General features: G+C 41.4%; 3 protein-coding genes across 4 annotated transcripts; all 3 read left to right on the forward strand.

The window, feature by feature from the left end:
- The first annotated feature begins 798 nt into the window (after nucleotides 1-798).
- On the forward strand, nucleotides 799-2,310 carry LOC142514080 (uncharacterized). Its single transcript, XM_075619749.1, has 3 exons — nucleotides 799-907; nucleotides 1,002-1,579; nucleotides 1,666-2,310. The coding sequence occupies exons 1-3, from the start codon at nucleotides 799-801 to the stop codon at nucleotides 2,308-2,310; spliced, it is 1,332 nt and encodes a 443-aa protein (XP_075475864.1).
- An 8,698-nt stretch (nucleotides 2,311-11,008) lies between these two features.
- Nucleotides 11,009-13,545, forward strand: LOC142514096 (putative recombination initiation defects 3). Its single transcript, XM_075619750.1, has 6 exons — nucleotides 11,009-11,276; nucleotides 11,636-11,813; nucleotides 12,336-12,483; nucleotides 12,721-12,855; nucleotides 13,184-13,236; nucleotides 13,333-13,545. Exons 1-6 carry the CDS (start codon nucleotides 11,212-11,214, stop codon nucleotides 13,543-13,545), a joined length of 792 nt encoding a protein of 263 aa, XP_075475865.1. The 5' UTR covers nucleotides 11,009-11,211.
- Nucleotides 13,546-13,550: 5 nt separating this feature from the next.
- On the forward strand, nucleotides 13,551-15,512 carry LOC142520241 (putative recombination initiation defects 3). 2 transcript variants are annotated; one of them, XM_075623250.1, is made up of 6 exons: nucleotides 13,551-13,750; nucleotides 13,848-13,894; nucleotides 14,109-14,235; nucleotides 14,333-14,414; nucleotides 14,527-14,635; nucleotides 15,331-15,512. In XM_075623250.1, the coding sequence occupies exons 1-5, from the start codon at nucleotides 13,700-13,702 to the stop codon at nucleotides 14,631-14,633; spliced, it is 414 nt and encodes a 137-aa protein (XP_075479365.1). In that variant the 5' UTR covers nucleotides 13,551-13,699; the 3' UTR covers nucleotides 14,634-14,635; nucleotides 15,331-15,512. The 2 variants fall into 2 exon arrangements, with proteins under 2 accessions (XP_075479365.1, XP_075479362.1); XM_075623247.1 differs by lacking the exon at nucleotides 15,331-15,512 and adding an exon at nucleotides 15,093-15,263 and having other exon boundaries at nucleotides 13,553-13,750.
- The last annotated feature ends 477 nt before the right edge of the window (nucleotides 15,513-15,989 follow it).

Raw genomic sequence — 15,989 nt, forward strand, 5'->3', positions numbered from 1 at the left:
GTTTGATTATCCTTAGCACTTATGTCTTCTTCCGATTCCGATTCCGAGTCTAGTTCTTTGGGTGGTTCTGAGGGGTTTAGCGAGTCTAGCGAGTCCAGCAGGTCCAGCGAGTCTAGCCAGAGTAAGATTTCCCTAGCCGATCCTGATTTTACCATTGATCCTCCTGAGGAGGAAGTCACCACTCATAGTCGTCCGGGTAAGGAAGTTCGTCACGTGACCCAACAGACGAACATATCTAACGCAGACAACTTGTGGTATGGTCATTTGTCATCCCACATCCCTTCCGGTAGCGAGCCAAAACTTAGAACTTTATGGCACATTCCTTCCTCCCACCAGATTATCATTCCTAGCCCAGAGGACCGGCCCTATCTAGCCCCTAAGGGCTATTATACCTTCTTTCAGCATCACTTTGATGCAGGTCTTCGTTTCCCTTTGTGCGATTTCTTCCAAGAATTAAGCAAGTACTACCAGGTGCATTTAGGTTTACTCACGCCCAATGCTTTCCGTTTGATAAGCTGTTTCGCTGTGTTATTCAGAGCTTTAGGCCTCCCTTTGAATTGCACCACTTTTTCCTACTTCTTAGTTTTGTCCAGGTCAAAAGATGGACCTTTCTATGTAACCTCCCGGTCTAGCCACAAACTGTTCGATGGGGCCCCCAGTCATGTGAAGGACTGGAAAAAATACTTTTTCTTTGTACAGCCACCCAAAGAATTGACTTGCTTTATCGATTGATACCCTGTATTCACTAAACCCAAACTTTCCAAGAGTTATAAGAAAGATGAGGAGTACCTACAGATAATGAGTGTACTAGGAGATCGATGCTTAAACATTCCCAAACTTCTATCTGAGGATCTCCTATGTCATGCCGGGTTAAGTCCCGTTAAAATTAAGCTGAAGGAGAATGCTGGTAGATATTCTCATCTGTCCATACTTCTTGTTTTTCTTTTATTTATTATGTTACTTGATAACATTCTCATTTGGTTCCTTGTCTCTGCTTGCAGGTACTAGAGTCATGAACGCCCTATTTCTCCGTGAACTTTCCAAGACAAAGGCCGGGGGTTCTTCATCAGCTTCCCAGAAATCCATTACCCCGGCAGTCACGATGGGCCCAAAGGGAGATTGTTCTGCTGCTGAGAAAAAGAAAACAGGTTCCTGTTCTACTACCGCGAAGAAGCCTGCTAGCTCCCCTAGCTCCCCTAATGCTGCGAAGAAGAAGAAGGCAGGCTCCTCCTCCTCCGCCTCAGAGCGAGCCTCCTCGCGCCAAGTCCCTCCTCCGTCTGGTAAGCAAAATGCATCCACTGATCTTAGTCCGTCAGCCCCTCAGCATGGCAAGCGCAAGATTTCTGAGATTTCTGTCGTATCGGTCTCTTCTCCAGAGGGGTCCGAGCTCGATGAGGGGCCTCCCCTCGCATCGGCGGTGTATCCTCTATACACTTCGGATTCGGCCATCGTGGGGCGGGGTCCTACTCCTCTAGCTCAAAAGATAATGTATCAGCTTCCTTCCGACGCCGATGCAGCGTTCATGGGTTCACTGGGGTGGTCAGACCTCCTCCGCCGGACATGCAGCAGTGTCACCGAGGTATACTTCTCCTTATAACCTTTAGATTGATGTTTAATATACATTTGATCTTCTTATCGTCTTTTCACCCTTGTCTACTTATGCAGGGCATGATGTACGTCGGGGAGTTGGCTGAGCGTGCTCACGCCGCTCGATCTGACTCTTGTCAAGAATTACGCGAGGTTCAGGCTCTCCGCGAACAGCTCCAGGCTACTATTGATGAGATGAAAGTGTCGCATGCCAAGGAGCTTTCGGAGTCCCAAGCTCAATTGTCGGAGTCCCAAGCTCAATTGTCGGAGTCCCAGATCCAGTGCGGCGAGCTCTCAAAACAGAAGCAGGAGTCTCAGCGGCTGATAGAGGATCAAGCTAAAGAGATCAAGAAGCTGAAGAAAGAATTAAAGAACTCACAGGCTGAGCTTAAAGACGCCAAGGCACGACATGTTGCAGAAGCCTCATCCTTCAAAGAGGAATTTCTCAAATCCGAAGAATTTGTCGAGATCTGTGGCCCGAAAGCTTTTCACTACCTTGGGGTGGGTTTCGAGGGTGCAGTCGGCCTTTTCCATGCTCAGGGCTATCCTCCGCCAGGCGCCCCTACTGACTTTATCGACTTCGAGGGCTTCATATCGAGTCTCCCCCCGATTCCTAGATTGAGCCCCTTTATTTATGTTATTTTCTGCATTGTTTTATTTTCCATAGGATTATGCGACTTTTGGGACGTTTACATTTGGTTCTTTCCTTTTGCGCACTTTTGACATGTACGAACTCGTTTTATTTATGCAACCTTGAGTATTTTGCATTTGAATTTACTGCTTCTCACGAGTTTGTCTCTGATACTATTAACCTGTTAGGGCAAATAAAATCATCACCCTCTAACTCCTCTGCTAGATCATACCTTAGCAGGACAATAAAAATCAACCACCTTCCCCTGCTAACTCCTCTGCTAGGTGACACCTTAGCAGGAAAAAAAAAAATCAACCACCTTCCCCTGCTAACTCCTCTGCTCGGTGACAGGAAAATAGAAATTCACCATCTCCACCCTCTAACTTCTCTGCTAGGTGACACCTTAGCAGGAAAATAAAAATCAACCACCTTCCCCCTCTAACTCCTCTACTAGACGATGCATTAGTAGGAAAATAGAAATTAACACCATCACCCTCTACTCCTCTACTAGGCGATGCCTTTAGCAGGAAAATAGAAATCAACACCATCATCCTCTAACTCCTCTGCTAGGTGACACCTTAGCAGGAAAATAGAAATCAACACCATCACCCTCTAACTTCTCTGCCAGGTCATACCTTAGCAGGAAAATAGAAATTCACCATCTCCACCCTCTAACTCTTCTGCTAGGTGACACCTTAGCAGAAAAATAGAAATCAACACCATCACCCTCTAACTCCTCTGCCAGGTCATACCTTAGCAGGAAAATAGAAATTCACCATCTCCACCCTCTAACTCCTCTGCTAGGTGACACCTTAGCAAGAAAATAGAAATCAACACCATCACCCTCTAACTCCTCTGCCAGGTCATACCTTAGCAGGAAAATAGAAATTCACCATCTCCACCCTCTAACTCCTCTGCTAGGTGACACCTTAGCAGGAAAATAGAAATTCACTATCTCCACCCTCTAACTCCTCTGCTAGGTCATACCTTAGCAGGAAAATAAAAATCAACACCATCACCCTCTAACTCCTCTGCTAGGTCGGGCCTTAGCAGGAAAATAAAAATTCAACACCTCCACACTCTAACTCCTCTGCTAGGTCGGGCCTTAGCAGGAAAATAAAAATTCACCTCCCACACCCTCTAACTCCTCTGCTAAGCCAGGCCTTAGCAGGAAAATTTAATTTCTCCCATGCACTCTGCTCCTCTACTAGGCGATGCCATAGTAGGAAAATTTAATTTTTCTCCACCCCAACTCTGCTCCTCTGCTAGGCGATGCCTTAGCAGGAAAATTTAATTTTTCTCACTTTCATAATACACCACCATTCATGAACTGAAAAGAAGAACTTGATTTTATTGAATTCCAATGGATTACATAAGAAAGTTTAGAAAGTAAAATACATCGACGACAGAATCAAGAATAATACTTCCTAAGGTGATAAGCATTCCAAGGCATCTTCAAAGCTTTGCCTTGCGCATTCTCTAAGTAATAGGCTCCAGAGCTCAGCCTCTCGATCACTTTGAAGGGACCCTCCCACTTTGGGTCCAGTTTTCCTCTCTGCTCTTCTTGCACCTTCCTCAGAACCAAGTCACCCACCTGAAAGTTCCTCTGCACGACTCTTCGATTATAAGACTGTGCAATGCGGAAGAAGTAAGGCCTCAAGCGTCTGGCTGTCATTACCAACGCCAAAGCCAACTTTTCCAACCCCGAGTATCGGATCTCTGCCCCCTTGAGTGCATGCGAAACATAGTACACCGGCTGTTGAACTGATCCATCAAGCTTGACAAGGACCGAACTCACGGCCCCTTCAGTGGCAGATACATATACCCACAAAGGCTCCCCCGCTGCCGGTTTGGCTAGAACAGGAAGCTCGGCAAGGTACTCCTTCAGTTCTGTGAAAGCCTTCTCGCAATCCGGCCCCCACTCAAATTTTTTCGCCTTTCGCAGGGTCCGGAAAAAAAGGTAAACTTCTATGGGCGGATCTCGAGATAAAACGTGCCAGCGCAGCAATCCTCCCTGCCAACTGCTGAACATCTTTGGGCCCCTGAGGAGAGACCATATTTTGGATAGCTTGAACTTTCTCAGGGTTAGCCTCAATTCCCCTCTCCGTCACCATATAACCCAGAAACTTCCCACTCTTCACCACAAATATACACTTCTGAGGGTTCAACTTCAGCCCATAGGACCTGAGGGTGGAAAAGGTCTCCACTAAGTCAGGTATGAGCAGGGCTGAATCCTTAGACTTTACCATGATGTCATCCACATACACTTCCACATTCCTCCCCATCTGCTTAGAAAAGACTTTATCCATCAACCGCTGATACGTGGCTCCGGCATTTTTTAGTCCGAAGGGCATGACCACGTAACAGAAAGTTCCTTCAGAGGTGATGAAACTTACTTTATCTTGATCCTCCACGGCCAAAGGGATTTGATGATACCCCTGATAAGCGTCCAGCATGCACAAATACTGGTGTCCGGCTGTGGAGTCCACCAACTGATCTATCCGCGGCAAGGGATAACAATCTTTAGGACATGCCTTGTTGAGATCTCTGAAGTCCACACACATCCTCCATTTTCCCGAACTTTTCGGAACAAGAACGACATTCGAGAGCCAAGTAGGAAATTGTACCTCTCGAATGTGCCCAGCACTGAGCAACTCTCCCACCTTCTTTTTTATAACTATATCTTTCTCGAGCCCGAAGTGTCTTTTCTTCTGCTTCACGGGACGAGAATTCGGCAAGATGTTTAACCGATGTTCTGCTACATCTGGACTCGTCCCTGTGAGCTCTTGGGCTGACCAAGCGAACCTGTTGAGATTAGCTTGTAAACAAGTAATAAGTTTTTCCCTTACCTCTGGGTCAAGGTCAGGGGCTATTCTTAGAGTTTTCTTGTCAGGCCCCAATGTCACGATCTCCGGCTTCTCATCCATCACCTCATGAACCTCTCTCCTTACCACGGGCAACCCGCTTCGCCCCCTTCTAATCATATTGACCTCCACACGTGCCCTCTTCCCCTCTTCTTTCACTATCCCCTCATAACACCGACGAGCGACTTTCTGGTCCCCACATAAGACTCCAACCTCCCTCCCCACAGGAAACTTCAACTTCTGATGATACGTGGACGCTACAGCTCTGAAATCCTTTAGGGCTGGTCGCCCCAGAATTCCATTGTAAGCGGATGGGGTGTCCACCACAGTAAATGTCGTCATCTTGGTCACCCGTCGAGGCTCATGCCCCAAGGATAAAGGAAGGACAATTTGACCCAGCGGCGGGATGGCATGTCCTGCGAACCCATATAGAGGAGTGGAGATTGGCTCAAACTCAAATCCTTCCACCTTCATCTGATCTAGAGTACTCTTGAACAGGATATTAACAGAGCTTCTGTTATCAATAAAGATTCGTGCCACATCGTAATTGGCAACGGTGGTCGTCACCACCAAGGCATCGTTATGAGGAGCCACAATGCCTCGGAGATCCTCTGGCCCAAAACTGATGACATGATCATGGGGTAAGTTCGCACTCCTCGATATTTCAAAATTCTCCAACCTCCTCCCATGCGCCTTCCGCGCTCACCCGGAATCCCCATCAGTAGCACCCCCCGAGATCATATGAATTATTCCTCTCGTCGGGTGATTATCCTCATTCGTTCTCCTCCTCGGTTCAGCGGGCTCCCGAGGGACATCCTGACCTCGAACCTCTCTCCTCGGCTCTTCGATCCTCGGATGTATCCATGGAGGGCCTCGACCCCGCCTAGAAGACGGGCGAGATCTCAGCTCACTCCCGGACGAGGACCCTTCTTGTCTACCCCGTGGCGGAGGTCGAGCACTGCTCTCAACCCTCTGCGACTTCTCCCCCCTCTCCCCCGACTCCCTCACCTCCATCACCTTATCCCGACTCCTATTCAGAGGAACATGTGATGAGAATTGTCTTCTACCTTTGGTTCTGTCCTCATCTCTTTCCCCTGCACCCCTCTTCTTTCCACCTCTCTCGGCTCCCTCCACCCTACTTCCTCCGGGCCAGTTTTCCATCCTCCTGTATCGTTGAGCATTCTCCAAGTTTACATATTTCTCAGCTCGAGCCAACAAATCATCATAGCTCGACGGAGGCTTCTTGACCAACGACTTAAAAAACTCTCCTCTCCTTAGTCCTTGTGTAAAGGCACTTATCATGATGTCAGGGGTAGCCGATGGTATTTCTAGCGCTGCAGTGTTGAAGCGCTGGACAAACTCCCGCAACGTTTCAGCCTCTTGCTGTTTCATCACAAACAAACTCAAATAGTTCTTTTGATGCCTCTTGCTGCTGGCAAATCGGTGCAAGAAGGCTGTAGAGAAATCCTCGAACGATTGTATGGAGTTGGGCTGCAGGGTATTAAACCATTGCTGGGCTGACCTCACCAACGTGCCCAGAAACACCCTGCACCTGACTCCGTCCGAATATTGGTGCAACAGAGCCGCATTCTCAAATCTCCCCAAGTGTTCCTCAGGGTCTGTATGTCCGTCATACTCTCCAACGTTTGATTGTCGGAAATTCGGAGGAAGCCCTTCCTCCAAGATGGCTAGTGAAAAAGGGCTTCCTCTCTTGGGTACCGGCGCCCTGCTTCCCACCTGCTCCCTCAACCTCCTTATTTCTTTCCACATCTCTCCCATCTCACTAATCTCCCCACTCTGGAGGGGTTGCGTCTCTTCAACCCTGCTATGATGGACCTCAACATTTTCCTCCCGCTCCTGATGGGTGGCTTGTTCCTCTACAAACATAGACTCTTGATTCCTCTTCATGGCCTCATCCACTGTTCGGGTGATAAATTGGCTCAGCTGTTCCAGGGTCAAGTTTCCCACATTCTCATTGGGACGGGTTTGCTCGACCCTCGTCTCGTGGATGGGCTGCTCAGTTCTGGCCTCTTGACGAGGTTGTTCTTGTCTTGTCTCAAGATGCGGTTGTTCCTGTCCCGCCTCAGCGCGAGATGGTTCGGGTCCCCTCCGAGGACGCGATGATGCTGAGGTGGCTCTTCCACTCCCTCTCCTCCCTACCATCTCTACGTCTTAACTCAAAGATTCCCACAGACGGCGCCAAGTGATACTCACGGGAAATTTAGGGTCCGATCCACGCAAGCGTCACTAATCCAGACACGGGCTTCAAAATTACCCTGGGCCTGAAATCACAAATAAGACCGTTAGGAGGGGGCCAGGAGAGTATCCTGGCGTAGCCCCTCCGACGCTCAAGTCAGAGACTGAGGATATATGGGGGGAGCAGCTAAGGGCGCTGCTGAAAACAATATAGTGAATGAAATATCGTACGCTCAAACCTGGTATTTATAGGAGAATACCTGGGCTTGTCATGGGCCCTTCACCTGTGGGCTACCTGTGGGCCTTAGATATGGGCCGGGGGTTTGGGCCAGATCTTGATGGGCTCATCCATGGGGTATCAGGTATTATATAATATTTATCAGATTTAGTGAGATTTGATTTTATCTATATAAAATTTACTAATCCATGATTTTAAAGAACCAGAAATAAGAGAATTATTTCTCTTTATATTGTCTGTCAATTTTAAAGAACCAGAAATAAGAGAATTATTTCTCTTTATATTGTCTGTCATATTGTTCTATCATTCATTGTTCATGTTCCCTTCCTGATCAAGTACATTTAGTGATTCGATCTTCCTGAAGTGATTGATATATGGCATTACCCCTTGCACTTGATGATTGTCATACTTGAACGGTGAACCTACGGTAGTCCAAAAACGAACCTCGTGAGTTTATCTGACCTTTTTGCCCATCTGCAATTGATGGTGATATTGAGGACTACAGAGCTTCAGTACTTGGACTTGACTGAAATTTATTTAACATGAAGTGGAAAAAGGAATGTTTGTTATACTCAAAGGACAGAATCAGTGCACTACCAAATATTAGAATACATATCAATTATCTGGTCTGCTCCATATTCTGCTCATTTAAATCCATTGACCAGTATCATCTACACCATACACCATCAAACAGAAATCAAGAAGTCGCTCCAAAGAGTACAACAATGAAGCATGCCTTTCGTATATGAGATTTCCTTTACACACGAACCATATGTGACAGAAAGCAGGAGCTTCCATGCGCATGTGGAGCACATTCTTAGACTTGGGCTCTTTAATTTTTCCGCCAAGCTAAACAATGGGGGAGCACATGGATGAATTCAGCATATGCCATAAAATTGACGAACAATTCTTTATCTTACGAGTGTCAACCCAGTTATTAGCAATCGCAAGTAGCAGCGGAAAATGTGAAATGTAAAGAAACGAGTTTGCAACCTGGAATTGAAGGGTGATTATGCTGTCATGTCATGTTTGTCCAGTCTGAGAACCCATATCAAACCAAATGAGGACCTCTATTTTCTTTCAATTCTCTTAAATTTAAACTTTCAGTGACAACTATCGAAGTTGCTACTGAAGTTGACTGAATTACTAATAAAGAGATTGAAGTTATTCATGGGAGACTACAACCTGTAATACTATTATTTGAAGGAAAAATAGCGAGTCATGCAAATGAATTATTGCCACAAAAAATGAATGATATTTTTTGGGTTATTCAAGATTGGGCTATTCCTCATAGTCATAAGCACAGCTCTTTGGTACTGTACCTAGAAAAAGATTTATTGGCAGCAGCTCCCATGACAAGCCATTTGATATCATGCTAAGATATTAACCGCACAATTACCTTTCTCAATAGATTCCATCTCTATGCAAATTTTCTCTGCTCGTACCTAAGTGAGAAGAAAATGGGTTCACAGAACTAAGCTGAAGCAAGTGCACAGTTTCATGATTTTTGGAAGAATGCAATTTCGGAATTGAACTAGGGAATAAAGTAAAATAAGCACGAAATCAAACTTTAGGCATGCTGTTAATTAGCAATAAAGAAAGGTTGGCCATAACGAAAATGGATAGTGCTTATTGCCTAATTCTTCTTCCAAATCAAGTACACATTTTGTATCATGTATGTATATGCATGCATGTACTTATACGTATGGGTGAATGAATGTTTTGTATGCTTGTCTGCACAATCATAAATGTGTGTTTTTAATATGAACTACGAAGGAATTACACAGTGATTGAAGAAAAAATGATCTCTTTTGCAGAAAAAGCAATAGAAAATACCCCGGCTAGTTCAGAAATCTGAAAAATACTTGTTCATGGTCGCATCCATCTCCTGCCTCTCGTTTGCATGAAACGCTTTAACTTGGTGCTCTTCCAGCAGTTTAGTTGGAACTTTAGTACATACTATGAACCATTATATAAAAGATTATTCAGTAATGTCAGACGTACGTCGGTTAATAAAGGATTCATATGACCATTCAAATGCAAATTAAAGCTGGTAACAAACAATAACGGCAAGAGGATTCAATCCCAACGGTAGAAGTAAAAGAAAGTAGAACCAACTGATGACACAAGATTATAGTCATAATCTTCAGTTTAATTGTAACTTGAAAGGCAAACCATCACTGATATGATCCATACATTACAAAGAGAAAAATAGATGACTTTTTTCTCAACCTAAAATTATGTGCATGTTCACCACCATAAACTCGAGATATTCATAAATCTTGGGCAAAAATAATTTCATTCAAACACACATGCGAAATACCATTCACATACTTCACTTCCACACAGAAAAACTGATCAAGATCCAAGCAAAACAATAATACAACAGATTAACAGATGAAATCTTCCGAAAAAACACGACAAAGAAAAATTTGAATGTCATCTCCGAAAGAAAATTAAGGAGTCCAATGTACAATAAATAATAATCATCAATGCACTAACGCATAGGTATTTTCTGATCTGGTTGATGAACATGCAGTATACTTTCATCCCTCTTGAGTTCCTCAATGCATACATCAAAACTGGATAACTCTCCTTCACATCTTTTCCGAAAGCAACGTACATCACATCCTCTTTCATATACGATGGCCTGCTAGGCACTTCTTCCTCCACAATTTCATTACCACAATACCACCCACACCCTGCCCTCTACCTGATGAATGTATCAGCCTCTGAACACCTTATTCTGTCCATGGACAGTGGAATTTCCACCACAGCCATCACATATTAACTTCAAACCACTCTTACAACGATCTCTATCCCAATAACGCAGAATCCAAAAAAAAATTGGAACTCTGTTTATGGGATGAGCGTTCGCGAATTATATTAGATAACTATATAGTTTTTTGCATTCACTTCCCTAGTAAAAGTCTTCCTCTTCCCGTCCCGGGTCATACTCCGGTGCAATAAATTTAGCATTTATCTTCGTTATATGTTATAATTTTTGCATTTGATAAAAGAGAAGTTAGCGTCAAATACAACATAAGTCCATATGATTATTACTTACGGGCGTGCAAAACACACATGATGCCATGTATCATGTACGTAATCTATTGAATTATTAATTTTTTTAATAATTAAATTTTATTAAGCTGTAAAAAACAAATGATTATTAAAATAATTATATAAAAGATAAATGGGAAGAAAGTTATGAAAGAAGATTTTTACAAATGAGAAAAATTACAATATAATATATTCTATTTTTTTATGTCTTTCTTATTTCAGGGTTAGTTTTGGAAGTTCACTGTTTTTATACTGTCTTTTTACTTTATTAAATAAAATAAATATAGTAAGAGACATTATTACGTTGGGAAAATTAATTTTAAATATATGTATATGGTTCTACTTACCGTGCACAGTCGCACAGATCCAAAACCAAACTTTACCAACATACAATGTCTAGAATTTGAGCCAAATCGAGGCCCAAATAGAATCGCAGCCCATCTCCGTGGTACACGTCCACACGCGACCACATCCAAATTTCTGCACTATAGTCTATAAATACCCTTTCGACTTCCCGTTCTCCCTCCATTTCCAGTCATCACACACACACTTCAGCAGTACGAAAATCATAATTCTACGTCTCCCGACGTTTACATATAATCTATTTTGAGTTGCGAATTGCGATCGATTGGATGAAGATGAAGATCAACAAAGCCTGCGATTTGAGCTCCATATCCGTTCTTCCCCCTCAATCTAGGTTTCATTTCTTCTGCATTACGTTTTCTTATATATTGAGACTTTGTACTGCTAATATATCCTACAATTTCTGATACATACTTCGAATTATCTATTGGATGTGTATGGATTTCGAAGTTCGAGTTAAATTTTATCAGTAAGGGAATCGAATTTGCTTTTTGTGCTGTATGAAATAATAACTTAGGCAGCTGATTGTTAAGGTTTTGCTATTGTGGATATTTATATGCCAAATCTCTGGGAGGAATTCAGTGATAGGACACGTGTGATGAAAAATTGATGAGATCAGTGTTCCTTGTTTTATGGATGAGTGTTATGCAGTCATATTGAAGGTTTAACGCTCTGCGTTTATGCTGTAATTAGGAGATCAGTTGCAGTACACAACGGATCAGAGTCTTCCTCGATCTTCGGTAGAAATCGAGCCGCATCAGATCTGCGACCACAACAGTCACAACAGTCGTTATCACAGGGGATTTCATCTCAGCATGGTCTCTTTTCTCAGTTTTCACAAAATTCTCAGGATGAGATCCTCACTAGCGAGGTGGTTACAATATAACATATGTGCTTATGAATACAATGTATATACTGATGTGCAATAACATATTCAAATATTTAATTAGATGCATTTGTTATTGCAAACCTGATGTTTCCAAATCATTGAAGGTTAAATTTATTTTACTTTGGTTTACAAGAAATTGCAGAGGATCCGCAGATAACACGGGTGCATGCAAAACGTAAATTTTTGTTTGTTTCTGCTTCTATACTTGCTAATATTCTGCCAATTCCTTTTTTGTGGTTTCTGTAGAGTGATACTACACATGAGCTTGTCTAATTGATTCATGTTTTAATTGATGTGATAAACAGAATGAGAACTCTGACTTTCTTATATTGTCTACATAATATTTCACGTGCCTTGATGTATGCAAAACTCTTTCTCCTTTTTATTATGAATAAAAAAGAACTAATTTCTTCCTAGAGCATTTGTTGCTTTGTTGGTTTATACCACTTGAATCTTTCTAAAATGTGTGTAAATTTTAATGAGTGTGTTTGAATTTTAATATAGAAAATAGGATCTCAAGAAAGAGAGAATTCGTTGAAGAGGACATCTTGCTTGCCTCCAATCAACTGCACACGAGAAGAGACACAGATGATGATGATACCTAAAACTTCCAGCACTTTAATACGCAAGTGGACTGGCCAAGATTACAAATGTATGAACTAGAATGACTAACGTGGATAGCATAGTTTGTTATTTTCATCATGAAGATGGGAATGCATTACTGAGTCTTTTAGGAGTTAAACAAAGAAGGAAATACGGCAGTTTATATTCTTTTAAAAAGGCATAAGGTTTTGTTGTCTGATTTAAAATAATGAAACCCAAAGATAGTATTATCATCATCATGATGTTACAGTTGATCACTGATGTATCTTTTGTTTTACTCGAGCAGGCCAGATCAGTGAAGAGCTTGAACACAGAATTGGAATGGTAGAAACTTCACTTAGCAGGCTTGGAATGATCTTGGACTCAGTTCAGAGTGACATCATGCAAGGGAACAAGGGTACAAAAGAAGTAGCATTAGAGAGTGAGTGTTACGTATCTATGGATTGTTAATGAAATACAAAATAGCTATACTATGGAATGGTTCTTTGTGCATCACCTGTGACGGTTGCACTTCAAACTGTGTTGCCTCTCCACTCGAGGAATACTGTAGTTCTACTGGAGGTTGCGTGAATTCTTACTTTATGGTTTCTTCAGAGGATGATGTAGATTTTTCAAGAAAAATTTAAGTCTTATATTTCCTGGAGTAGCCTGCTGTATAGAGCTATACATAAAAAGACAAGATGCAACGTATAAATTTCATAAAATGTTAGTAATGACACTTGACTAATTAATTCATAATTCGTGCACAGTGGAAGGTGTGAGGCAGAAGTTAATCGCTCTCGATGATTCAATGCTGTTAATGGTAACTAGACCGTAACAGATTCTCTGATGTCTTCTCTTGTCATTATTGTTGCATAAATAGAAAACTAAAATCTAATTCAACCTGTGCTTTCTCCAGAGCAAAGGACAAGAAGATATAAAAACTCGACTTGACTTGGGTTTGACATCCGTGTCTGATCGAATCAAGCAGAGTAAAAGCAACCAAGAGAATTACAGGGAAATATTTTCAATGCTTTCATCTCTATCGGAGAAAATTGACACTCAAATGACAAAGCTGCAGCACAACCTCTTCAAGAATTTCAACAAAGATATGCAGGCATGCATGTGTTAAACAATGTAGTTGGAAAATGCAAATGTTTGGAGGACATGATCTTAGATTCTATGAGACATTTTTGAATTAATATATAGACAGCTACTGACAACGGAATCCAGCATGGTTGCTTGATGATAAATTTTTCAACCATTTGCAGGCAATTGCTTGTAACATGAAGAAGTTTATACAATTACAAGAAACTCCTCCCATTCACGGGCGTGAGGTACTCTTTCTATGGAGAGATGGACAACTACCTGACCTTTAGGTGTTTAAAGTATCTAGAAGAACTTTAAGAATGTCTGCATATTTGTCGCTTTCAGGCTGCCAAAGTTTGTGCCACCATGCAGGAAGTGTTTTTCCCTAACGAGTATGTATTCTTGGCTCCCCTTATCTGCTCTATATTTTGTCTTCTATTTAATCTATCACACAAAAATCTTCCAAAACGTATCATCCCAAGCCAATTCTGTTTAACATGTGGGATTCAAGAAAACAAAACTTCTTATGATTTTTTTGGTTCTCTACCAATATTTATAATATTCTTGGTATTTTATTGAAATTAATGTTTTTTCCCTTGTTTGTAGTGCAACAATGCATGTGAAAGCACAGCAAGCTTATTTACTCCCGAAGGATGAAATGGGCAGATGGACGTCTGTAAAACCCAAGCAAGCAACTTTTGAAGTTGGAAATTGTAACAATATCATTAACCAGGTAAAAGTGTTGTTGAATTTACTGGTGCTATATTACAAACTTAAATTGCTAGCTGCAGAAACCTCAACTGGCTAATAGTAAATGAATATCGGTTTAGGAACGGGAATGGAGAGTTTTGATTGAATCGGATGAGGAGCTTGATGGAGGTTTCTCCTGCTTGCTTAAAGAAAAGGGGAGAGGTATCCTCTCCGTGATATCTTCTAGAACGACTTTTGTTGATTTATCCGAATGCAGTAATTGATATTTCTGACCTAAGTTGATGATTATAGAATGTCTGCTTGTTTTGGTTAGATAATGAGGAATATTCGTCCGAGGCGGTGGAGGAGGAGACTGCACGGATACTTAGGAATGCCAGGAAAAGAAAGAGGAAACACAGCAATACCATCATTATAAACTGAAGGTATATTGGCATTGCTAATGGCAATCCAATTTCTCATCCTGTGAATCTAGATCTGTGAGATGTGTGATTTATTTTTTTTGAATTCCTATGAAAGGCCTCATTCCTATCATCACGTGGAGTGTGAGATTGAAAATATACCTTTTGAAATAGGATATCTAGAGATTTATTAATGCCCCATGTTTTAAATTGCCCAAGTAACTGCCAAATTTTCATCCTCGGATCGTTTCCTTAGGTTTAAGTTTTGTTTCCTGAGGTAAAAAAGCGCCAGTCGTTTGCTACTACGTAAAAACCCGATTTCATGTGTACTATCCAAAATACATCTCCAGCTCCAAAATTCTTGACTCCCATTTTTTAAAAAAGAAATCTTTGCCCCCTCCCAGTCTACTTTTTTACACTGGAGTAAATATTTAAGAGAAAAGGACGATGTTTAATTTGTGCATTAATCTTTGTTCTTCAGACTAACACCACTGAGCACGGCATGAAGAAATTACTAGTCTTTTGTTATTGGAGGAAGGCTTAAAAGCTCATTGTGAATAAAAATTATATTTTTAATTCTTCCGCAACTCAACTCTGGTTTGTTAATTCACCAATTCTTTGAACTGTCTTTTGTAAGTACGTCATTTCACGTGCTAGCATTTTCGTATTTGACAAATCTTTTTGTACATTTATAATTTCCTCCATTTTCTTCTTTTTAGTTCTGAAAGATAAGAAAGAAAGGCTTCTATCCAAGTTAAAGTTGTCGAAGAAGTGTAGTTCATTAGTGAGGAAAACGTTTGTTTCCTCACTCACGCCTGTTCTTAATAGATGCATTTGCCCGCAAGTGGGATGAATGGATGGAACAAGATAAAGAAGGAACATAGTTACATCCACGTAGACAAAACCCAAATCGGTAATTACATGCCACAAATAATTCCACTGAGATCTTGTATCATACTTCTTCACTCCATCTCATATTATTAAATGATGTGTATTAATATTAAATTAAAACTCATTTACTACACCTAATAAACTATGAAATGAAATATGCCTAGAATAAAACGAGAGGAAATTGAGGAATAAACGAAATTAATTAATAAACAAAAATAACATCTCATTTATTGCAAACCTGCAACCACGTCAATGGGCAACTGTGTGAGCACGAAGAAATTTTCTCCTGCCCAGTGCACTAGTATTTTTTCAAAGGCTTCAGACAACTCGATCGCGCAGGTCGCCATCAGGTCAAGACTATTAAGCAAGAATCTATAAAATAAAGTTTTTAAAAAAAGTCTGGGAGAAAATTTGGGGATTTTTTAGATATAATTCTTACAATTTTAAAATATAATACATTTATTCAAAATATAATATATTATAATAA

Source organism: Primulina tabacum, chromosome 1 (genome assembly GCF_025594145.1).
Source record: "Primulina tabacum isolate GXHZ01 chromosome 1, ASM2559414v2, whole genome shotgun sequence".
In the NCBI taxonomy this organism is placed as follows: domain Eukaryota; kingdom Viridiplantae; phylum Streptophyta; class Magnoliopsida; order Lamiales; family Gesneriaceae; genus Primulina; species Primulina tabacum.

Bases quoted from the DNA above. Each gene is read 5' to 3' on its own strand.
- LOC142520241 (XM_075623250.1), top strand. From the start codon at position 13,700: ATGAAGAAGTTTATACAATTACAAGAAACTCCTCCCATTCACGGGCGT. The intron at 13,751-13,847 runs GTACTCTTTCTA...TGTCGCTTTCAG, and splicing joins CTCCCATTCACGGGCGTGAG to GCTGCCAAAGTTTGTGCCAC. The intron at 13,895-14,108 runs GTATGTATTCTT...CCTTGTTTGTAG, and splicing joins GAAGTGTTTTTCCCTAACGA to TGCAACAATGCATGTGAAAG.
- LOC142514080 (XM_075619749.1), top strand. From the start codon at position 799: ATGAGTGTACTAGGAGATCGATGCTTAAACATTCCCAAACTTCTATCT. The intron at 908-1,001 runs GTAGATATTCTC...CTCTGCTTGCAG, and splicing joins TAAGCTGAAGGAGAATGCTG to GTACTAGAGTCATGAACGCC. The intron at 1,580-1,665 runs GTATACTTCTCC...CTACTTATGCAG, and splicing joins CATGCAGCAGTGTCACCGAG to GGCATGATGTACGTCGGGGA.
- LOC142514096 (XM_075619750.1), top strand. From the start codon at position 11,212: ATGAAGATGAAGATCAACAAAGCCTGCGATTTGAGCTCCATATCCGTT. The intron at 11,814-12,335 runs GTGGTTACAATA...ATTTTAATATAG, and splicing joins ATGAGATCCTCACTAGCGAG to AAAATAGGATCTCAAGAAAG. The intron at 12,484-12,720 runs GTATGAACTAGA...TTACTCGAGCAG, and splicing joins GACTGGCCAAGATTACAAAT to GCCAGATCAGTGAAGAGCTT.